The 24,855-nt window shown below is 41.7% G+C and overlaps 1 protein-coding gene across 2 annotated transcripts in view; it reads left to right on the top strand.

The window, feature by feature from the left end:
* pcyt1ba (phosphate cytidylyltransferase 1B, choline a) overlaps positions 1 to 24,855 on the top strand; it is a 106,052-nt gene that overhangs the window by 75,076 nt on the left and 6,121 nt on the right. For both annotated transcript variants that reach the window (XM_078559830.1, XM_078559831.1), the window contains exons 5-6: positions 12,856 to 12,934; positions 21,110 to 21,252. In XM_078559830.1, coding sequence (XP_078415956.1) covers positions 12,856 to 12,934; positions 21,110 to 21,252 — 222 coding nt within the window. The remainder of the gene's footprint in view (positions 1 to 12,855; positions 12,935 to 21,109; positions 21,253 to 24,855) is intronic.

Below are 24,855 nucleotides of genomic sequence, written 5' to 3'. Positions count from 1 at the left end.
AAGGAGGCCCTTCGTTTGTTGTGTCCGTGCCAACGCCCTCCAAGAGCACGCCATCTAGTCCCACTGCCCTGTCCTTTCCCCTTTAGCCATGCAATTTTTTTCTCTTCAGGTGCTTATCCAATTCATTTTTGAAAGCCATGATTGAATCTGCCTCCACCACAGTCTCATACAGTGCATTCCAGATCCTAACCACTCGGTGCATAAAGAAGTTTTTCCTTATATGGTCATTGCTGCTTCTGCCTTAAATCTGTGTCATCTGATTCCCAACCCTTCCACCAATGGGAGCAGTTTCTCTCTATTTATGCTGTCTAGACCCCTTGGATAGATTGGAGAAACTGGCTTGGGGAAAGGAAGGTTTAGAGATAAAGCTCTCAACCTTCCTTTCCCCAAGCCAGTTTTTCCAATCTATCCATGTAACTGAAGTCCCTCGTCCTAGGAACCAGTCTTGTAAATATTTTCTGCACCCTCTCTAAAGCCTTAACATCCTTCCCAAAGTGTGGCGCCCGGAATTGGACACCATACTCCAGCTGAGGATGAACTAGCATTTTATAAAGCTTCATCATAACTTCCTTGCTTTTGTCCCATATGCATCCATTAATGAAGCCCAGGATCCCATTTGCCTTTTGCAACCTGCCTTCCCAACATCAACAATTTGAACTCATATACCCCATTGTCCTTTTGCTCTCGGACCCCCTTTCATACTTCAATATTTAAATATAAGGTCAGAATTTTACACCGGCGGGATTTTGCGGTCCATCGAAGTTGATGGACTTTTGAACGGTTCACTGCATTTTATGGCCCTGCTCCTGCTGCGATAGGGGAGTAAAATTCCACTGTAAATTTTTTTAAATCTTCAATATAGAACACACCTCATTTCAAGGTCTCGCTTCCTGAAACCTTTTTGTGATCACATTTTATTATAAAACAGTGGAGGTGATTTAATCTTTGGGTGACAAGTGTAAAATAAGCAATACTGATTCAACTGCTCATTGTACATCTTTCTACAGACTTCAAAAGAAATTAACATTGGAAAAGATGTATGAGGAAAATAGGAAATGGAGTAGGCCATTTAGTCCCTTGAGTCTGCTCTGCCATTTAGTGAGATCATGGCTGGTCTGCAACTTAACTCCATAAACATACCTTTGCCCCTTATCCCTTAATACCTTTGAGAAACAAAAATCTATCAATCTCAGTTTTATAATGGATGATTGCTATTGCATCAATTGGCTTTTGCAAACTTTCACCCTTTTGTGTTCAGAAGTGTTTCCGAATTTCACTTCTGAAAGGTCTCACTCTAATTTTTAGACTATGCCCTTTTGTCCTGGACTCCCCACCCAACCAAAATAGTTTCTCGCTATCAACCCTATCTGTCCCCCTTAACTTGAAAACTTCAATCAAATCACCTCTTAACTTTCTAAATTCTGGGGAATTCAATCCTAATTTCTGTAATCTCTCCATGCATTCTAACCCTTAGATTTCAGAAATCATTCTGTTAAATCTGTGCTGAATTCCCTAAAAGGCCAATACATCCTTCTTAAGGTCTGGTGTTCAGAACTGCTCACAGTACTCCAGGTGCGATCAAACCAGGGCTTCATATAGCTGAAGCATAACTTCTTCCCCCTTGCATTCTGGTCATCTAGATAAAGGTCAGCATTCTATTAGTGTTTTAAATTATTTTCAGTACCAATTCATGCCATTTTAATGATCTATGTACCTGGACCCTCAAATTTCCTTGGACCTCCACTATTTCTAGCTTTCCACCATTCAGAAAGTACCCAGTTCTATCTTTTATAAATGCAAAGTGGATGAGCTCTCATTTGCCTACATTGAAATCCACAATTTTGCCTCTTCACTTAATCTATCAAAATCTCTTTGTAATTTTATCTACACTGTTTACAATTTCACCTGTCTCTTGTCATTGACAAACCTGGATATCTGGCTTTCTAATACATTGTTAATAAATATGGTGAATTGTTGAGGCTCCACAACTGATCATTAGACATCATTAGTCACATCCTGCCAATAGAGTACTTGTCCATTATCCCTTCTCTCTGTCTCCTTTCACTCAGTCAATTTCCTAACCAGGTTTTCCTTCAATTCCATGAAGTTCAACTTTAATCTCTTATGGAAAACATTTGATATAGTCTTTCATAAATAACATCCATAGACATTCCTTGAGACACTCTTCAAAAAATTCAATCAGATTCATAAGGCATGAACTACCCTTTACGAATCCATGCTGTCTCTGATCAGCTGAACATTTTTGAGGTGTTATTCTTATTTAGAGACTCCAGTAACTTCCTGACAACAGATGTTGGGCCAAATGCTCCACAATTCCTATCTAATCTTTCTTAAATAGCAGAATGGCATGCACCATTTTCCAATCTAAAGGAACGGTTGCTGAGTCAAGAGAACTCTGGAAGATTATAGTTAGGGCATCTGCAATGCTCTCATTCATTTCCGTTAAATCCCTGAAATGAAAACCATCTGCTCCTGGGGATTTGTCACTCTTTAGTGCCATTATTTACTTCATTGTTTCATTTTGCTTACACTAATTTTGTTGAGTTTCTGACCCTGATACAATATTAACTTGCCTGGGATATCTGGCATGCTGAACTTCTCCTCTGCTGTAAATACTGATGTAAAGTAATCGTTCAGCATATCTTGCATTTCCTTATTTTCATTTACAATATCAATTATCAGTTTTTAAACATTGTTCTTGACCACCCTCTTCTTCCTAAAACGAATGTTTTATGTTGATTTTGAAATCCCTTGCAAGTTTCTTTTCATACTCCCTTTTTATAGCTCTTATTATCTGTTTTGTTATCCTTTGCTGTTCTTTGTATTTGTTGTAAGGTGGCCGAGTTGTACTATTAATGATAGCCTGGCATTGCCTCATTGTATGTCCATTTCTGTGACAACAGTAGCATTCAATTTTTTTAAACTGCCAATTGCTAAAAGACTGTTTCCATTCTCCGCTTTCGCTACTAAGTTATTTTTCTTTATTCTTCGGCTAGTGGCACTTCTTGTGTGGAAACTTTAAGTTTATTTACAATATTGATCCTGTCTTTCCAACTTTCAGATTAAACAATGAGTAAATGTCTGAATTTGTTGTTTCAAGCTCTTCTACATTGTAGATTTCATTGGGCTTCTTCTTTTGTTTACAAGCCTGGCATTGCCTCATTATATGTCCATTTCTGTGATAACAGTAGCATTCAAGTTTTTTAAACTGCCAATTGCTAAAAGACTGTTTCCACCTCTACTAAAATTATTCTCCGATTTCGCCACTAAGTTATTTTTCTTTATTCTTCGGCTAGCGGGGGCTATTTCCCACTTCTCGGCAGAGTCTGGCTTTCTTGCACCTCTTTCGGCTGAGGTTTCCCGCCCAATGTGGAGGACGGCACATTTTGCGCACCCTGTTTTGCTTTTGAATCTCTTGCTGCACATTCCATGGCCAGCGCTATCTCTAGCGCCTTCTTGAAACCCAGGTTCACTTAGGACAATAATCTTTTCTGAATAGTGTCCTCTTTCACACTACCTACTAAACAATCTCCGAACATGTCATTCAGAGTCGTACTGCACTCTCAATGTTCTGTTAGCTGCTTCAAATTTGCCACAGCATGCAATTGCCTCACTTGGGGCTCTATTTCGCGAATTAAACCTGAATCTCTGCATCGTGACTGAGGGCTTTGGTTGAAAATGACCCTTCATGAGTCCCACCAATTCATTGAAATTCTTTGAATCTGGGGCTCTGAGTGCTGTCAAACTTCGAATCAAGCTGTAGGTTTTTCTCCCACAAGTGCTCAAGAGGATCACTCGCTTCTTCTCTTCCCCTGTAATCTTGTTCGCCTGTAAAAAGAACATGAGGCGTTCTGTATATTGAGACCAATTGTCTGTGGCTGATTCAAAAGGATCAATTCTCCCAAACTGTGGTATTTTGAGAGGGGATTACTTCAATTCTAATGGAGTGTGCTACTTACAATCACTGGGCGAGATATAGTGCCAGTTTCTTTTTAACTTGATTTCTTCTGTTCAATCCTGTTTTTTCCTCATCGCCAATTTGTTGTAGGGTGGCCGAGTTGTACTATTAATGATAGAATTGGTCAGCAGATACTTCTTGAGTGGAAACTTTAAATTTATTTACAATATACTCAGCAGGAACTACACATGTGCTTTCAACTCCAACTCTATCTCTACACTGACTGCTGAGGTAGCCTGTGCTACTCTCCTATTGGTTACTGCAGATCATGTGATCTTCCTTAACAAGTATTATTTTTAAAGGTACGTTACAGACTAAATAAAATTATAGTTACTATAGTATCTTTCATTATTTGCATTTTTGTATGCTTTTTCTTTAGTTTTATATTGTTCCTGACTTCTTTAGTTGTCCATTACTGTCTTTTTTGGCAAGCAGAGCTCTTGCCCTTCAGAGTATAAACTAAATCTGTATCACATTAAATTATTTTTCAAACACCCCCCATTGACCTTCTGTCATTTTACCCATGAACACATTTTCCTAGTTAACTGTGAACAGTCTGTACCATTGAAGTCACTTAGACTTGGACTTCATTTCACACGGAACTAGAGGAACTATGGGCAGCAAGACTCTGCTCCAGCCCAGGTGGTGTCCTGCCCTTGAAGGTCCTCCTTAAATGTACTTCGCCAGCTCTTCTTTGGCTTGCCCCATCTTCCTTTTCCATCTGGCGATGTTCATTCTACCCCCACTCTGGCAGGGCATATAGCCAGCAGGTGAAATACGTGTCTGGCCAATCTCAGTCATCTCTCCATTACGATGTCTCGCAAGCACTTCTGACCAGTTCATTGTAGCACTTCTTTGTTGGTGATGTCGTCTCTACATGTGAAACTCAGGATCTTACGTAGGCAATGCTGGTGAAAGGTGTCCAACTTATGTGACGCCTTTGCTGTTCTCTTCTGTGCCTCGCTGGCATAGATTGCAGTTGATATTACTATGGACATGTAGTGTTGCAGCTTCATGGCTATGTTGATGGTGTTGGATGCCCAGACCTCGTGGAGCCGCTGGACAACTGATGCTGCTTTGCCGATTCTAAAGTAGATGCCAACCTCTACATCGCCTTCCCTGGAGATGTTGCTTCCTAGGTAGGGGATGGAGCCGATGTCCTCAATGTTCTGTTGCCTGATGATGATGGGAGGGCCTTGTTGCCGTCCTGCTGTCACTGTCTTGGTTTTCTTGCAGCTGAAAGGTAGACCGACCTTGGTGCCAGTACCTTCAGGAGCGGTGGCCGTGTCTTGAAGAGTGCGTGTGATTCTTCAGCCAGCAAGCAATGTCATCTGCAAAATCCAGGACCGTCAACTTGTGGTGTCAAAGTTTCTACCCACCATTGCCTTCCTCATGTTAAAATTGCTAACCAGGATGAAAAGCAATGAAGAGAGTATGCAGCCTTGCCATCCTCCTGTGATGATGGTGAAGAAGTTTAGGTGCCCATGCTGGTCTTGACGCAGCAGCTGAAGTCATGGTATAAGTCTTTGAAACCGTTAATATACCGCGCCAGGATGCCGTACTGTCTTGTGTTGTATCAGAGTGACAGCTGATGGATGCTATCAAATCCTCTTTGAAATTAATGAAGTTGGTAACAAGTAACTTCTGATACTCTCGGCTTTGCTCTATGTTCTTGAGTGTAAAGGTCCGCTTGTTGCATGATCTGCCACCCCAGAAACCTGCCTGTTCTTCGCGAAGGGTAGCATCTACTTCTGGTTTCAATCTGTTGAGGAGCACCATGCTGAAGACCTTGTCAACCTTACTAAATTTAGAACCTTCTGGCTGTTTTATGCTTCTCTCTTTCAATCGTTACATTGAATATGATTACTATTTGATAGATGTTCACACACCGATAGGCTGATAACTCATTCTGGTTCATTGTTATTTATTAAATATAATATAGCAAATGTCCCCTTGTTGATTCTTGGACATATTGAGTGTATCACAGACGCACTGAAGAAATTAATTACCTTTCTGATATATGCTAGTCTGCTTATCTCAATCTATACAAAGCTTAAAATTCAATCATTAAAACCACTCTGCTTTTGCTACATTATTGTCTAATCTCTATGTTTATGCAATCTACCACTTCACAGCTGCTACCAGGAGGCCTATACACAGCTCCCATTTCAGTCTAAAATCCTTTTCTATTTCTTAATTCTTTGTATAAAGTCTCCAATGCCTCATTACCTCTCTTGTATCCTCTCCTATCATTGAATTCATTTCATCCTTAATCACTAAGGCTCTACCATCTACTATTTTCTGTATATTTCCTGTAAACCTTGTGACCTGGTACACACTCAGTCCTGACCATCTTGCAGCCATGACTTAGTAATGGTTATCATGTTACACCTTCCAAGTTGAATTTGCATCTGCAATTCACTCAGTTTGTTTCTTACACTCTGTGCATTTATCTAAAGAACACTTATTTGGACCACACACACACTAACCTGTCCTTCTGTTCTACTGTGTTACTCACATATTTCTTATTTCTCTCTCCTGGTTTAATCACCTTGCATCTTTTAATTTCCATTTACCTGTATTGCCTAAAGCACATTTTCTGACTGTTACTTTCCTCTCTTTCCTTTCATTGTATTTTGAATTGTTATTAATGCTACCAACGCTACACCCCCACCACCACCACCCCCCTTCCCACACCCTGCATTTACTCATTTAAACTTGTGGCTGTCTTTTCTGCCAGGACCCTAGTCCCAGCCTGGTTCAAGTAGGAGCCTGTCCCAACAGTACATTTTATTCCTGTCACAATACTGATGCCAGTTTCTCATGAAATGGAACCCTTCTTTTCCACCCTTCTTCAGCCACATATTCATCTACCTAATCTCCTTATTATTACGCCAATTTGCATGTGGCTCAGATAATAATCTGGAAACTATAACCCTTGAGATTATGTTCTTACTTTCTCGTACTCTCCAACAGAAACACATGCCTAATCTTCCCTATGTTGTAGCTCCCAACATGGATCACAACAACTGGATCCTCACCCTCACTTTTCAATATCCTTTCAAGCCAGTTTGGGGTGGCCCTCATCCTGGCACCTGGCAGGCAACATATCACATGGGACTCTTGATCCTGCTGGAAAAGGATGCTATCTGTCGTCTACCTGTTGAGTCTACTATAGCTACCACATTATGTTTTCCCTGCACGCGTTTCTGTTGGAGAGTACCAGAAAGTAAGAACATACTCTCAAGGGTTATAGTTTCCAGATTGTTTTCCCTCCTTCCCCTCCTCCCTTTGGACAGCCTCTTGCTCCAAGGTACCTTGGTCCACATTCAGGCTATCTTTCTAACAGTCTTTATTATTATCCCCACAGGTAGAAAGCACGTTGTACATGTTGGATAGGATCTGTTGCTGTTCTATCTTTACCTTACCTGGGTTCCCCTTATTCTGTACAATTTCAGTCACACCAAACTCATTCTGAACTTGCAGGATGTGTGACCGAAGTCTGGAGCGAACTGTCCAGATACTGCTCCTCCTTCCCTTATGTATCAGATTGCCTCCGACTTGCACTCTGACTCAATGATTCTGAGCCAGAGAGAGTTGAGATGTAGACATCTACTGCAGATATGTTCATTTTGGATAGTCTTCCTGTCTGCAAACCCATGCCGTCTAGATACATAAACTGTTCTGCCATATATTAGTCTAGATTATTTAGATTAACTATATCAACTTCTTAGTTTATTGTAATATTTTTGCCTTTCCTACATACAAACTTGCACAAGCACTAAAATGCTGAACAAAACTTTGAAATATTTATTGCCTCAAACTTATAAGAACCATGACAAATGCCTCACTGCCAATGTTTCACTTTCACCAAATTCCCAACATTTGGACTCTATTTATTTATGATGCACTCTTTTCATGGCAACTCTGGGCAACCACCATGAGCAGCAGAACTGATATCACCCAAAATCAAAATTAATCGCAAGTGTATACTTCGACTCACTATGAACAATACCATAAGAAATCTCCTAGTTTATTATTAGAACTCTTGCATATGGCATGCACTTCTTGTCCACATCAAGCTTGCTTGTGTCATGATTATTGAGTAACACTTTTCTGCCAACATTAATAATGTGAAGACATTAACACATCAACATTTTAGAATAGAAGAAAGAGCTTGTCAGCACCTTATAATGGCAAAAATCCGACTTGCCTTTCACACTGTAGTTGCAGGTCACTAGGTGACACTGCGATGTGAATCATTTGGATCTACCTACCACTTTGTTTTACATGGAATTTTAGGGTCTTTTTTTAACCCATGGCATAGTTTTTACAATGTTTATTTGAGCTCAGTTTCTCCAAATAAATACTTAATTACCCCATACTGCCAATTATTTTTAAGTTTAGTCACTCTCCTTATCAAGTTTATTGTAAAAACTAATAAAATTCCAATGATACCATTAAGTTGACTTCTCCTGCGCTCGCCACTGAATAAAATGTGTTTTCTGTCACCTGGCCTAGTAAGCTCCAATAATGTTTATATAATTAGCTCTGGGAATTGCTGCCAGCATAGTCACTCAGTTCCTTTACTATTTATTTATTTTATTTACTCCAGGATTCCTGCCAGCCTGCAAAAGGCTCATTTTGTTAAATTAATTACTTTGGGAAAATGCTACTTTTGGAGCACTTTGTTGTTAATTATCTACTCAATGTTAATTAATCAGATCCCTAACATCAAAAGCAGCTTCCTGAAAGATCTTCCTCTATTCTGCCTTATTTTCCTCTTTGTTTTAGCCCCGCTATCACTCCAATCCTCCATCTCCATTCCTCTTTCTTTGCAACTGGTTATCTTCCTTTTTTCCAGACAATTCCATTGTTTTCATTTATCTATTTCTTTCTTGTCACTTCAGCCTGTCTTCTCTCTATTCCGTGGCTGTCTGTGTCTGCTTTGGCTCCATTCTCACTGTGTTTCTCCATGACTTTCCTCTGTGTCTCTCTCTCTGGTCCTCCACATTCATTCATCCATCCAACTCCTGTTCATTTATATTTGCTACAAATTGCTCTCCTTCAGCTACCTTCTCCCAGTGATCACTAACCAACTCCCTCAACTATTTATTACACCAATACCCACATACCCTCACATACTGAGCAATTCATTTTACTTTCCCAAACAGATTCCAAAGTGTTAGCCTGACTCAGTAGCTTGCCTCAGGGTCAGAAAACCATGGGTGAAAGTCTACTTCAGAACTTGAGCATGTTGTCTAAGGTGACTCTTCAATGCAGTACCGATGAGATGCTGCATTGTTGCAAGTGTTGTCTTTCAGATGAAATGTTAAACTTAGCTCTCACACAACAAAAGCAAAACACTGCGGATGCTGGAGAGCTGAAGTAAAACAGAAATTATGGAAATGTGGTCAGGCAGCATCTGTGGGAGAGAGTACCTCATCTACCTATTCAGGTGGACTAAAAGCTCCAAGATACTGTTTGAAGAGCAGGGGGAATGTTCCCAGTGTTCGGGCCCTCAAGCAGCACCACGAAAATTCAGAATAACTGGTCATTATGTTATGAGCTAGTCATTATTACAATAACTGTATAATTAGCTTGTTGCTGTTTATGGCTTATTGCTTGTTGCATTTACCTTGTAACAATTTGAAACATCCTGAGGACATGCAAGACAAAAGATACATTATAAAAGCAAGTTCGTTCTTTCACCACTGACACTAGTTTTTTTTCCTCCCACGTGCTCATCACCCACATTACTTACTATCCTCTCTATCCCTTCCCTGCTCAGTACTCTACCTCAATCACTCACTCACTCACTTTTCCAAAACCACTTCATCCAGTTCAGGGTTGCAGGGAGTCAGAGCCTATCCTGACAGGCAATGGGCACTAGGAGAGGTAAACCCAGGATGGGACGCTAATCCATCACAGACCTCAACTACTCTTTACCACAAATTTTCAGCACTTTCCTCCCACATGTAAATAACCTCTCTCCAAAACACTCACTATTCTCTTATACATCTGACTTCATCAATCTCTTAAATGACTCCCACTCCATTTTCCAAATATTGGCAAACTAGCCCATCCTCTCTCCCAAACATTACATTCTCTCATTTCCTCACCAATAACACATCATGTCTATTTCATTTTGCAATGTTATTTCTTCTGGCTTCTTGCAATGGGATCCACTATAATGTATTTTTATAAACAGGGCAAGGTCATTCAAAAATGCTATATGTAGTTAGGGACACCAATCCCTCTCCCCTTACATCTCCATTACTGCCAGTGCAGGGTTGCGGGGGGGGGGGGGGGCACACATGCATAAGGATGGAACCAACGAAAAACAGGAATGTTCTCTGTAAACAGTAATAATGCCAACGAGGCAATGGTGCACAAAAACCAGCTTAAAGGCTCCATTGTAGCAGAACTGTCATCACGGATCAGGGAAGAGGAGGAACAGCACCTTTAATTTATGTTGTCATTATTTCCCCTTTCCCTTTTTCTACCCACCTAGATACACTGTGATCCTACATTTGGTGTCACTCAACAGAAACGTGCATGAAAACTGTCAGTGTTTTGCTAGCTCAACCAATATGCCAGCATTTGCTCACCAAAAAAAAATCATTGCATGCTGAGCCCTTTCGCTTTCAATCTTGTTCCTGCCCAGGTCCTGCCACTAATGGACTGGACCAGGAACTCTCTCCTCAATGGATCTTTGACTGGAAAGATTCCATATTCTTACCTTGGTAAGAGTTCTTGTCAAAGCATAAAGAATGTCGAGGCCAAAGCCCCTTTCATTAAGCAGTGGAAATGGAACTGAGGGGTGAGGGGTTTAATACACTCAGAAGTCCAAAAGTAGAAGCAGGACTGAAAGGGGACTAAGACTTGCATTCTACAAACACCACCTTATCCAAAGTTCCAATGCACAATCTGCCCTGCACTAAATCCTATTTGTTCATCAAAACCCCTGTCCTCATTTACAAATCCCTGCATGATCTTATTCTACATAATCTCTTCAATCTTCTCCAGCCTATTAAAGCCAAGCTGTGTCCTTTGTTCCTCTGATTCTGACCTCCTCTTCATCTCTACTCCACAATCCACTATTGGTGGCAGAGCCTTCAGTCATCTCTACAATTCTTCTTTTCTTCGACCATGTATTTGATCTTCTAACTCTTCCGTTGCTGCTTGACAGATTTTTTCCCCTCGGTGAAACGTTTTGTGACATTTACTGAGTTCAAAGTTCAATGTAAAAGCAAATTGTTCTGTTTCTTAGGAGCTGTATCATTAGGAATTAAACAGAATTCATAATGAACTTGTTCTAAAGAGCAGGCCCACTTGAAATTTACATAGAAACTGAAGTAGGCCATTCAATTCTTCAAGCTTATTCTGGTATTCAATTAGACGATGGCTGATCACTACCCCTCCTTTCAAAAATCTATCGATCTCAGTCTTGATGAGTGATAACCAATATATCTCTTTCAGATACTGACAGACCTGGTGCACCATTCCATTTGGTTTTATTTTAGATTTCCAGCATGGTTAATTTAACCTGTAGTCCGGTGTGACTTCATTTCCAATGTATCTCCCTCCTTATGTAGAAGCAACAGACGTTATGGCAGGCAGATGGTAAATGCCAAGCTGCCCAAATCCCAGAGAGAAACAAAGAGCAACTGTTTGCAATTTGTACTTATTTTGAGATGCGTCCCTTGAATTCAGTAGTAATAAGACCACCGAGTCTTATAGGTTTCTTACAAAACTAAATTAAACATTTATTAAATTTAAAAAATGATTTTAAGCCCATACATAGGTTTACAAATTACTACTATGATAACTCCTAGCTCCCCTAGTTAATCTAACTCCAAGTTACATCTCCGTTAAGGCAACAGTAAAATACACAGATTTAAACAGACCCAGGCAAAGCACACACCCTGGACAGTCGAATTCAAAGTGTTTTCTCAGCTTTGGTTCCTTGTAGACAGCAGCTTGAGACTTAGATGCCGGAGGCTTTTCACACTTGTTAGATCTTAGGATACCTTCTTTCCTACATACAACCTCATCTCCTTTATATAGATTTCCCCTTTGAATAAACAAATTCCCCTTGTTTCACTATGTCTTTAACTCTCTCTAATAATAAAAATCTATCATAGTACCAATTTTACCAATAAACACACTGTTTCTTACTTCTCCTGGCTAGGTGAAACATTTCACCCCCTCTTTTGAATTCAAGTTCACTCTGGTTTATTTAAAAATGAAAATGTTCCCTTTACACCTCACATTCTAAAACTTCACCCATGTTTACCTACTTAACATTTCAAAGTTAGCTTATCTTCTGATACATCAAAGCCTTCAGACCAGCTGCCTTTAATTCAATTAAGAGACACACACACCCACAAACCTCACTATTACTCTACAATAAATTCCGGTAACATTATGAAAATTATTATATTTTCCTGACACAGACCTGTCCTAAGTATATTCTTTTGAAACCTCCATTGTCTTAGTATTATAAATATAAAAATCCTTGGAAAAAAAGGAGTAACTTTCACCTTTGGTGCCTGGCTAAGTGGATTGCCCACCCATGGTAGAACACACCCTTTTTTTTGTTTTATTGATTTATGTAAGAAGAAAATCAGGAGGATTGCACAGTGAAGAATGATCACTCAGTCAGATTTTTGCCATTAGTGAGGGTGAGAACTGTACCCACTGAATCTTTGCAACACAGCATTTTGAAACCCTTTGTAGTCACATCTCTGGTAAGGCTAGAGAAAAAAATAAAAACTAGCTGTAACACAGAGAGAATTTGAATCTTACTTGAGTAACCAATCAGTCTGAAATTGTTCATATTGCAAATTATTTATACTGACACTTTCTTTTAGATTGATTTTGTGGCACATGATGACATTCCGTACTCCTCTGCTGGATCGGATGATGTCTATAAACACATTAAGGAAGCTGGTATGTTCCTGTCAATCATCATAAATTTGCTATAACTAATAATGGATAGCAAGTTGAAGATCAAGCTTCTCTAAAATGTACGGATGGAGTCTCTTTTCTTCAATTATTTGCCTTGCTCTGGCTGTTTGTTGTCCACAGTGCAGAAATAACAACTTGCATTTATATGCACCTTTAATGTAGAAAAATGTCCCAAAGCACTTCCTAGAAACATAAAGAAATGGAATCTGAGTCAAAACAGAGATCAGAAAGGGCAAGCAAAGATTTAGTCAGAGGTGAGTTTTAACGAGCATCTTAGGGGAGGTGGGGGATGAGGGAAATAGAGAGCTGGAGAGATTTGGGGGGAAAAAATTGCACTGAAGCGATGGTTGTCAATGCTGTGGGAAGGGATATAAAAGAGTCTAGAGTCATATTAATGCTGTGTTTGTTGGATTTATAGGGCTGCCGGAGGTTATAATAACATTACAAGGACAGGTTGCACAGTTTAGGCCTGCCGTCCCTCAAGTATAAGGAGACTGAGGGGTGAGGAGATTATAGAAATAGGCAAGTGTGAGACCATGGAGGGCTTTAAACATGAAGATGAAAATTTTACGTATTGGAAGCATTGGGAGATTGGAGTTGATGCAAAGCAGCAAAGACAGGTTTGAGGGGCAAGAGGGAATTGGTGCACAATAAGATACAGGCAACCGAATTTTGGATGAGCTGAGCTATATGAAGGGTGGAGGTTGCGAGGTCATTGGAATCAACAAGGCTAAAGATGAAAAAGGCATGAATGAGGACAGTAGATGGGCTGAGGTAGGAGTAGAGGGAGACAATGTTATGAAGGTGGATGTAGATGGTTCTTGTGATAGAGAGGATATGGGGTTGGAAGCTCAGCTCAGAGTCAGTCGAAATTCTGAGGTTGTCAAACATCTAGTTCAGCCTAACGCTGTGAATAATAAGGACATTGAGTCAGTGGTGAAGGTAAAGAGTTTGTGGCAGTTGAAAAATAGAATGACTTCAATGTTCCTTTTATTTAACTGCATTCAGCCAAAACTGGATGTCTACAGAATGGAGCCAGTAAAGATGTCAAGAGAGGTAGTGGAGGGGTAGATCTAAGTATAACCAGTGTACATGTGGATGTTGATCCCATGGCCCAGATTTTCATCCACAAAATTCCCGGCTCCACAAGCCTGACTTCTTAAAATGGCTGCCCAAGCTCCTGATTTTCGGTGCAGGGTGGGCAGGATGGGTTAGGAGTTATGGTGGGTTATCCTGGAAATAGTGAGGGGTCAGAGGCAGGTCCTGCATGGGTTGGGCAACTCGGGCACAGATGAAAAGCGAGCCCTCAGAAAGGCCCATTTGAGAGGTTGTTCATCAATGGTAAACCTTCTGAGCCTGGAGGAGATCTCATTGTTTAGTGAGGTGAGTGTCAAAGCTGTAAATGTTGTCCGATTATGAACTGATCCTCTAATTGTTGGCCCATCATGGGCTTTCCCTATGGGAGAATTGTCATCGTTGCTGCCTATTCAAAGTGTCCTTCAGTGAAGCACTGAAAGCATGGAGTGGATTCTCAAGACACAGCCATGGAAATGGCATTAGCTTGCCACCACTACCTGGTACAGAAACTCTGCAGTCATGTAGTTAGCTGACAAGACTCAGTGGGTGGATGAATGATGAACAGTGCCATGCTTGTTTTCCCTTCCACCTGCCCTTTTGCCACCCATCTATCAGGATGTGCCCACACTGTTGAGCCTTGACCAGGTCCCCTACATCTGCATATCATGGCATTACAGTGTGTCTAAGAAGGAGGAAACCAATAGAGCTGTCAGTGGTCGCAGAACACAGCGTGCTACCTTGGAGTCACAGCTGCAACATAGATGGCACCAAGCATTTGTGCAGAGCCATTTTCTCCACCAAACCTTACCAGTAATCGTCGTTGATATGGTGAAAATGGTTAGTGCATCTAAGGACACACAAAATGAATGAGAGCATTGTAACCTGAATGGCTTACAACTCTTTTCACCATACATTTTATTGATAGAAATGTCACATACAGGAGACGTGGGGAATGGGATGGGTCCGACTGCCCTAGGATCAGGACCTTAAAAGTTTTGGTGGAAGAGGTCCAGAAGAGGAGAGCAGTCCTGCACCCTGCTGGTCGGTGTAACCTACCGGCAACAACCAAGAAGGCCTGGATTCAAATAACGGCTGTGGTGAGTGCAGCAGGAGACCATCAGTGCTCAAGGATTCAGTGCAGGGAAAGGTTTAATGACCTGCTACATTCCAGCAAGGTGAGTAGCTTGACTCATCCATACAGAGCTCTAGCCCACACACTGCCAACTCAGATACCAGCACTTCGGAGGGATGTAGCATGTGCGTAGAGTCAGTGGCACAAGGTCAAAGTCACCACGCTAGAGTATAAGAGGAGGTGTCAGAGTCCAAGACAGTATGCACAGTTCTCATCGAAGAAGGGAGGAAAGTCACAATGATGCTCCAGGGTGCAGGAACCTGGAGCCTTGGGAGTCACCTTTTAGAGGACAGTGTTTAGATAATCAGCAGCTGATGTGTGGACATCTGGCAGAATTTCCTGAGGCAGTGGGAGTTCTTAGACTGCGAATGGAGGAGTCCATCACCGTCACAAGTTTCACACTGTCCCGGAGGCTCAACCACATGAACTCTGACAATGAGAGATTGGCCAATCTCATGGAGAGACACATGAAGCAGAACTTGGAGTGGACACAATAACAGCGTCTCGGCAAGAAAAATTGGAAACAAGAAAGTACGAGCACTGACATCCATGGGATATATAGGGACTTTGTTCCCTTAACAGGACAGTCGCACTGTTAGCACAGCGGTTGCTGGAATGAACGACTGCTGTGTGCCAGCAGCCAGCCCCATCAACCCCACCTAAAGGCCAATCTAGCGCTGTGCAGGTCACTGAGGAAGGTGAAGGTACTGAGAAGCTCCTCAGCACCCTTACCTTCCTCCACCAGCCCAGGCCCTCTGCCAGACCCTTTATTTGCTCCACATGTGCCAGTGACCATGGCTGCCCATGCTGAGATGCAGACGCAGTCTGAAGGAGGTCCCCTATGAGTGCCTGCATACGAGGCTGATCACCACGCTTGTCATTGCTGCTTAGACAGAGAAGCGAGCAGCCTGCCTCCACGTCCTCCAAAGCAACAAGGGGGACACTCTGCAAGAGTGTGTTTTATATATAGATTGCACTTCTTGAATATATTTACTTACACTTGTACATGTCTTGGTGTATGTTTGAACACTAAAGAGCTCAAAAAGAATGGTTAAAATTATGAAGGCTGTTCTTACCAGTAATAATGAGGAGGCATGCTGAGATCCGCCTCAGTGTGCAATCAACAAGATAAGGTTGTTGGCTGATTGGTGATGCTTTGGATGGCTTCTTCCTTCTCTGCTGTATCACATCAGATTCCAGTGTTCAAAGGCTCAAGCACTGAGATGCTGCTTGTATCTTTCATTGTCCGTCCAATCTTAATGTTAAGGGAAGCTCAATGATCAAACTCCATGAACAGATGCTGGGCAGCAGGTGCATCTCAAGGATGAGTACTGCATTCAAGACATTCGTCCAACTGCAGTGTTACACACTTGCCTAGGTGTAGGTATCACAGCTCAAGAGACCATGTATCATGCAGGTAATATTGGTCATCTGCTGTGTCCACAACTTTGGCTGCATTTGCATTCTAGGTGTCACATGATGTGCTTTGTGTGGTGAGCAGTGCTATATGGAAGTCAAGAATGTAGCACGTGCACCCACATCAGAAACAAGACTATTGGCCGGAATGGATGGTGCGCAAGTTCTTTCAAAGAGCTGTTGTTGGACAGTTATGGGCTCATCATGTGTGAGATGTCTTATCTGCATGCAAGCTAGACTATACAACCCTATCAGCATGTATAGGGTTTTAAGTCTCACATTGTGTCACTCTCAGCATTGTGGGCATGATCATGGACAAGTTGGCGGCAAGGGCCCCTCATTTACAGTCATTGGGATTCATGTGAGGGGGTCAGGTTGTGAATGACTTATGTGAGGGACTAAGACCTCACACTATATATCTTTATAAAATAAATATCATTGCTATTTCTAAATTTTTAACAAAGAACAAAGACCCTTAAAATGGCTAAAACTATGTCAGCCTGTGGCCCCTGAGGAAGCCACTTAGCCACTTTAGGAAAACTCGCACCTCGTTATCTCTGAGGAGCCACTAATGACCCCCTGTGGCCTATACAGCCCAACTTCAAAGACAGCTATACAAAGGCCATCTGTATTTAATAACCTGGCTGGTTGAAAGGAGATGGATCGCCTGCTAAGACAAAGATGGATCGCCTGCTAAGACAAAGACCCCAGAACCTTCCTTTCAATTCCTAATGAGGTGTTTAATCAACTTTGGAATCCAGACAGTAGATACATAGCCTTTCTCAAAGATGGTGGAGAGGTGGGAGTCATGCGACATGGGCCTCTGGCTTGTGGAACAAGTAATATTGCCTTACTGAACTGAAAAACTCAGTCTGCTGTTTAACATCTGATTAGCAGGCCATACCAAAGGAGCTCTGGCCCAGGTTGGACACCTGGCTCCATCTACCCTACTTGTACTAGAAGTCTGTACCATCGCCTACAAGACTGACTCATCTTTGCATGCCTGTCTCATCATGTGAAGTCAACACCACTGGAAAAGTGAATTATCCTGCAGCGGTTTTCAACCCGACATCCGTGGAGGTATACCTCACTGGACTTTGATTTACGTGGAACCCACGTGAAACAATATTTTTTTTCTCTGTGGTCTCTGTACAGTAAATCTTTCTTTTCTCTATCCCTCTCTTTTCTACCTGAATATGAGGGGGACATTGCAAACCTTCATTTCACATTTTGAGTGCGTGCAAATAAACTAACCCTTTGAGTTCATCCGATTTTGAGTTTTCTGTGGGATTATTAATAGAAAATTGGATGACAACAAAACCAAGGGGCTGGGAAATATACCGCCATTTATAAAGAGGGAAACAAATCAAAACACCTTTCTTTTTACAGATGGGCGGTGAGAGGAAAAATTAGTGCTTTTTAAATTAGCCCCCTCCTGTCTGTAACACTTATTACCATGTCTGTTTGCATTATGACGAGGCCAATGGTTAAGATGGTGAGGGTTTCAGCCTAATGAATGTGACTGAGTCCAACTCATTGCTGTTGATTCTCTCCCTTGTTGGGGATGAGCAGTCCATTGAATAATTGTGGAGTCAATGTATAAGGTTCTTTAGGTGGAAGTTTGTTACCAGGGACTGGTTGATGACAATTGGGAGGACCTTATGAGAATCTATTTTGCACTAGGATCCATCTGGCAACAATCCCCTCCTGCACAGAGTCAGTCCTGGCTACACGGCCGTGCCTCCCAGCTGCTTTGCCATTGGCTGTCACCTCATTCCATCCATTTTGGAATCTTCAGAATGGGGGGGTGGCTTCCCCCTCAACTTCCTCATCATCCTCCACCTCCTCCTCCTCCTCCTCATAGTTTGGAGTCCTGCCCATGACCTTGTCGTCAGCAATTTGTAGGCCCCTCCACAGCGTGATGTTGTGCAGCATGCAGCACTGAAAATCATAGTGAAAAACAAGATCAAGTGAGCTTTCACTCTTCTGCTCCATGGGAAGTTTTTGTCCTCCCTGAGCTACTATTTTTCCTGGGGCATATTGCAGAGCTCACCTGAACGATCGAGACATTTAAAGCGCATTTTTAAAATGCCAATGGCCTGCTTGATGATACTCCTGATGGTGGCACGGCTGCTGCTATCATTGCGCTCTGCCTCAGGCTCCTAAAGGGGGCCATTATCCAAGTTCTTAAGGGGTAGTCCTTGTCCCCTAGAAGTCAACCATGGATCTGCACTGGTGGCTGAAATGGCTGAGGGAGTTGGGGACTCCTTGGTATGAAGGAGTCATGGCAACTGCCAGGGAACCTTGTACATGTGGTTTGTGACCACAACATTGAATGAAAGGACATCTGGTTGACAAAAGAGGTCCACATGTTGAGTTGGGGCCTTTATGTTGACATGGTTTCAATCAATAACACCCTGCACCTGAGGGAAGCCTGTTAATTGAACAAAGGCCATGGCTTTCTGCGTCTGAAGATGTCAAATCTACAAGGAAATGAATGTGATTCCCCCACACGAGCAAACAGGATGTTAGTTACAGACTTAATGCAGCTGTGTGTTGCTGACTGGGATATAACACACAGGTCTGCTGATGATCCCCGAGACATAGAAGTTGGGAATGACCATTACCTTCACAGCCATTGGCATGTCATGTTGCTCAAGTTGCTGCTGAACCTTGTGACCATATGTCTGTCACCACCTCATGGCTTAGCTTCAGTCGCCTTCCACACTGGTTATCCGTCATGTTGAGGTAGGATGTCCTAGGTCTGCACACTTATCCCACAGGGTAGTACCTGGTTGTTCCACCCTTCCTCCTTCCTGGTGCATAGGTAGCAGCCTCTTCCTCCTGACCTTCTGCCCTCCCTCTGGCCACCAGCTGCTCACGGTGACTGGCTTCTATGGTCTCTCTGTGCAAGGGTTCCATGCCCAGCTTGTATGTTCCTTTGCATAGAGCGCTATACGCCCTTCTCCAGCAAAAAGTTCTTCCTGCCACCTGGATGCATGCGTCAGTAGGGGCAAAAAAATAGTTGCCCTGAGAGCAACAGCCCCACCCTCCTACTCCTTTGGGTTAAGGGAAGACAGTTGGAATTGATTTTGTGCCACTTCGGGGGCAGTTAATAAAAGTTTAAAGCAAATTCCACAGGGGTACCTTCCCTCTCCAAAGGGGTACCCTGGCTATTCAATCAAACCCATAAAGCTCAGACCTGCTCTTACCAGGTCTAATCTGCGCACTTTGAGTTTCACATTCCTGGCCTACAAAAATCCCACTTGTGTGGAGGCTGCCTCTTAAATGGCCAGCTGCCTCTGTAAAATGGACATGCACAAAACGCTCCCGGTCCCATTCCCACACCTGTGAAATGGGAATTGCCATGTTCAGGTGGGAATTACAATTTTCAGCCACTTCTGCCATTTTTGCCACAACAGGGAGGCTCTCCGTCATGGTGAGAATCTGGGCCCACGTCTGCATATGATGTCTTCAAGAAGCTCGATGTGGATGAGGAAGCAGTAGGTGGGGTTGGGTGGGAGGGGAGGGGGGTGGTGGGGAGTGCAGGTTGTGAAAGATGGATCCTTTATGAGACTTTGAAGGTCACAGTGCTGGAAGTGAGAGAAGTTATTAGTAGGGATGCCATGACTATGCTCAGATAGGTAAGTATACAACTAAGCAAGAACAGTTTCATCAAGCTGGACATTGGAGGAGAGATTCTAGAGGTGAATGGCATGGTCAGTCAAACTGAACGCTACACAGAGATCCAGGAGAATGAGGACAGTCAGTACCCTACACTTACAATAATAAAGAATGTTATTTGTGACTTTCGTTGGGGCTATCTTGGTGCTATGGAAGGGCTATAAACCTGCTTGGAGGGATTCAAACAGGTAGTTGAGGAAGCACATTGCACATTTGATATATCCTTCCATTCCTTACAATGTTGTATTTTTTGAGTTATTTATATTTTGTTTCCCAAATATTCCTGGGTATGTTTTTTCAGGTGTCTGGCCAAGAGGCTTAAACCTTAAGATAAAAGCAAAAAACTGCGGATGCTGGAAAACCTTCGATTGATCTTAGTATCTGTCAGTGCAGCTCTGTGTACAACCAGCAGCTGGCATACTGGCACTATAGAAGAAGCCAAGGCTCTCAAGCGTTTTTCTTGGGTGATTAAACCTACCCAAAGGCACAGTAGACAAATTTTATATTTGAGGAAAAAGCTGCCAAGTTCAACTACTTGACACTACCACCAGAACAGAAACAGGCTTGACAGACCCAACATTGTGAAGTAAAAGGTTCACACACTGCATTGGCACAACTTTTATTTACCACACAGTTTGAGGGAGGAAAAAAATTGGCATTTAAAGGAAGACTTGCATCTATGTAATGCTTCTCATTATCTTAGAACATCCCAAAGCTCTTTATAGCTGATAAAGCACTTTTGAAGTGTAGACACTGGTGTAATGAAGCATCTCTCATTTTGCAGCTACTAAATAATGCATTTGAATAATATTTCAGTGACTTATTGCAATTTTTTTTTTAATTTTTAGGCATGTTTGTCCCCACTCAAAGAACAGAGGGCATCTCCACCTCTGACCTTATCACCAGAATTGTACGAGATTATGATGTTTATGCCCGACGTAACCTCCAGAGAGGTTACACAGCCAAAGAGCTTAACGTTAGTTTCATCAATGTGAGTCTCCTATTATCTTGTGGCCTTTCCTACTGTGAACATGTTATTGTACAGTGTCCAAATTAAATGCTAACTTTGTCTGGCTCATACTTGAAAGGATTGCTTACAATGCACATTTCTCTGTATCAAAGATTCTGGGCTGCTGGGAAACAAAGTCCCTGTTCACAATAACAAAAAGCTGCCCTGCTGCTTAGACTTTAACTGATGTACACTCTGCATGATTTTCATGCCACCCTTTGCAGTTATATGAACAGAATAAAATAACCTTGGTGTTGAAGAATTGTGCTGTTTAATGCATGTTGATGAACGGACTGTAAGTTTGTTTCAATAGTTTGTTATTTTAGTTTGTTTCTCCCTGTTCTCTTTGGCAGTGTTGCTGCCACATTTCCTTTTTTCCTGCTGGGCCTGAGTCACCTATTTCTTTGTGTGGTTAACTGCCAGTGCTGTTCCTAGTGCTGACCAGAGTTTTCAGCCAGTTTTTTTTTTGTCTTCCCCTGTCTCTCGAATTGCTTTTTCCCAGATGCCCATCCAACTAAGAAGCAGCAAAACAAGATTGTACCAGCCAGACATATTCAAAATGTTAGCAACTGTGGTTTACTGTTGTGCTATCCAGAGGCAGGAAGCCTACACTGCTGGCAGTGGAAAGTCATGGTTTATCTCCGTTGTATCCATTTGAGAATGAAAGCAAAGGAGGCTTTTGGCATCCAGTAGAACTTTGTTATGTCCTTCGTCACTGCAAGAAATTCTAATATAATTTATCTTATTTTTCACTCATTATATAATAGTGGGCTTTACATGCCAATAGTCAGCGGTTCAAGCCAACTGTCAACAGTTTAACTGGTTTGTCAGCATTTTACAAGAAAGATTTGCTTTTCTCATTAGGATTGGTCAGATGGGAGGACTGAACGCTCTTAGAAGCAATAAATCGGCATTTTCCGCATTGTTAGTTGCACACAAAGTCGAATCAAACGTTTTCAGATGAGCTAATGGTTTCTGAGGGTTACAAAAGTTACATGTCAATCAGCTGCTAAAATGCAGCTTTAAAAAAGAAAGTTAATTTTCTGAAAGAAACCTTCTGGGACATGGCCAAAATTGTCTAATGTGATAGTTTATTTTCTTAAAGATTAATGAATGAAGTGTTTAAGAGATAAGGATATTGTTCCTGCTGTGAATACATTGATTGGTTACACTGGAGCAGTCCTACCACTACATGTGCAGAATTGAGGGACTGGAGTTGGAATAGTAATGATCTTTGCTTAATTTAAAGAGCAACACTGAGATATCCATATTTAGGATTTTATTGCTGTGTTTTATGCTGTAAGCTGTGGATAATTGGCCTGTTTGTGGTGAAGAGTAATGTCAAACTAAAACATTGGGAGAAGTTGGACAAAAGCCTCAAAAAGCAAAAAACATCCTTTTAAAAAAAGTGACAAGCCAAAAACAGTCCAAAATATAGGCTTAATGCCAAGTGAATTAATCTAATCCAGCACCTGCCTCTGGGTTATTAGACATACAAATGTGATTGTGAGTTGGTTTTGTTTTGCCCATGTAGATTCCACTACTAATTGGGCTTACTGTAGACTTGCATTGTAAAAGAGTTCAGTCCATAAATGAATGTAATGTATCTGGGGTCTTAAAGTCACACATAACATCCTATATGACTGTGACTTGAAATAAACTATTCCTCCTCAACATTATCAACCTTTGATGAAGTTGTCACAATATCCTCATTCAATGCCCCTCCAATGTTGTCCATTCTTATCTAGCCTAATCGTAGCCAGAGAAATACATCCTGTTCCTGCACGATTACCTCTGGTGCCACCACTGCCCCTCCAACCACCCTGCCAAGGATCTATTCTTGATCCTGACCTATTTCTTATCTATGTGCAGTCCCTTGGTGCAGTTTCCACATGTACGTTGATGACACTCAACTCTACCTCACCACCAGCTCACTTGACCCTTCCACTGTCACTAAATAGTCAAACTGTTTGTTTGCTATCTAGTACTGGATGAGCAGAAATTTCCTCCAACTACATATTGACACAAACTCTGCCTCTTAACCACCAATGCCATTCCTCTCCATGGCAAATGTCAAAGGCTGAACCAGGCTGTTTGCAAACTTGGTGACCCTGAGGTGAACTTCTGGCCATATATCCATGTCTATTTCAACCTCTGTAACATTGCCTGACTATGCCCCACCACAGCTCATCTGATGCTGAAACGCTTTGCTACCTCCAAAATTGACCATTCCAATGCACTCCTGGCTGGCCTCCCAGGTTATATCCACTGTAAACTTGACATAATCCAAAACTCTGCTAATTTTGCCCTAACTTGCACCAAATCCCTTTCACCCATCGCCAAGATGCATCGCTGACCTCTATTGGCTTTTTATTAACCAGAAAGCCAGAAGGTGAAGGATAGAACTAGAGGGTGGAATTTTATGGCCCTGTCGAGGCGGGGGCGTAAAATGCAGCAAGCCATTCAAAAGCCCATTGACTTTGGTGGGACAGTAAAATCTCGCGGCTAAAACTCTGCTCAGCATCAATCTTTACACGCTTCAATGAAGGTTTATTCACAGAGTTACACATTATGAGCATGCACCTCCTAACCCAGCAACCAGTTTCGGTCTGTGTCTAATAATAGGGGCACAAGTAAATCCCCAGTTAATAACCAGTAACTGCATACAATTAACATTGGCTCTCAGTTAAGTAATACCTTGATTATAAAATTCTCATCCTTGTTTTCAAATCCCTCCATGTCCTTTGCCTTCCCTAACTCTGGCCTCTTGAGTAGCCCTGATTTTAATTGCTCCACTGTGCCTTCAGCTGCCAAGGTCCTTAACTCTGGAATTCCATCCCTAAATCTCTGCCCCTCTACACTAATTAAGATGTTCCTTAAAATCTGTTTCTTTGGCTAAGCTTTTGGTCATCTGCATAAATATCTCCTTATGTGACTTAGTGTCAAATTTTGTTTTATAACACTCTTGTGAAGTGCCTTGAGATATGTTACTATGTTAAAGGTGCTATATAAATACAAGTTGTTTTTGTCATCAGATTTACTGGGCCCTACAAAGCTGTTTTGAAGTTCAAACAAACTACATTTCTTTCCATATTTGAAATATCTGTAACTTTTCTGGAAGAAATTGTTTTTAGCTTGAAAAACAGAAATACAGTAGACTCCAAAATGGCAAAAATATGCATCAAATAAAATGTTCTCGGGGGTCCCCAGGTCCCCTGATGCTCTCATTTCCCTTTGGTAAGTTCCAAAAATGTACCACTGCTGCAGGCTGCACTTTTTTGTACTTCAGCTTTTAAGCATCAGTAAAATCAATGTAATACAGGAAGATAGGAACATGAGTTTCCTTGCTTAGTCTGCCTTTGTCCCTTTGGGACTTTCGGCTCCCATATACATAACTCACTGCACTAAAATTAAAATTGACTTGGAAAAACAATTTCTGATTCCTTCATCCAAGGCATTAGTAAATATGATGAAAAGCTGAGGCCATAGTACTTAACACTTCCTTTTCATCTGACATATCTTTTGGATTGTTTTTGGTCTATCCGTTTTTTGGTTTTTCTTTTTTTGGGATGTTTTAGCTTTTTG

This window comes from Cetorhinus maximus, chromosome 16 (genome assembly GCF_964194155.1).
Source record: "Cetorhinus maximus chromosome 16, sCetMax3.hap1.1, whole genome shotgun sequence".
In the NCBI taxonomy this organism is placed as follows: domain Eukaryota; kingdom Metazoa; phylum Chordata; class Chondrichthyes; order Lamniformes; family Cetorhinidae; genus Cetorhinus; species Cetorhinus maximus.
This window is presented reverse-complemented; position numbering and strand designations above follow the sequence as displayed.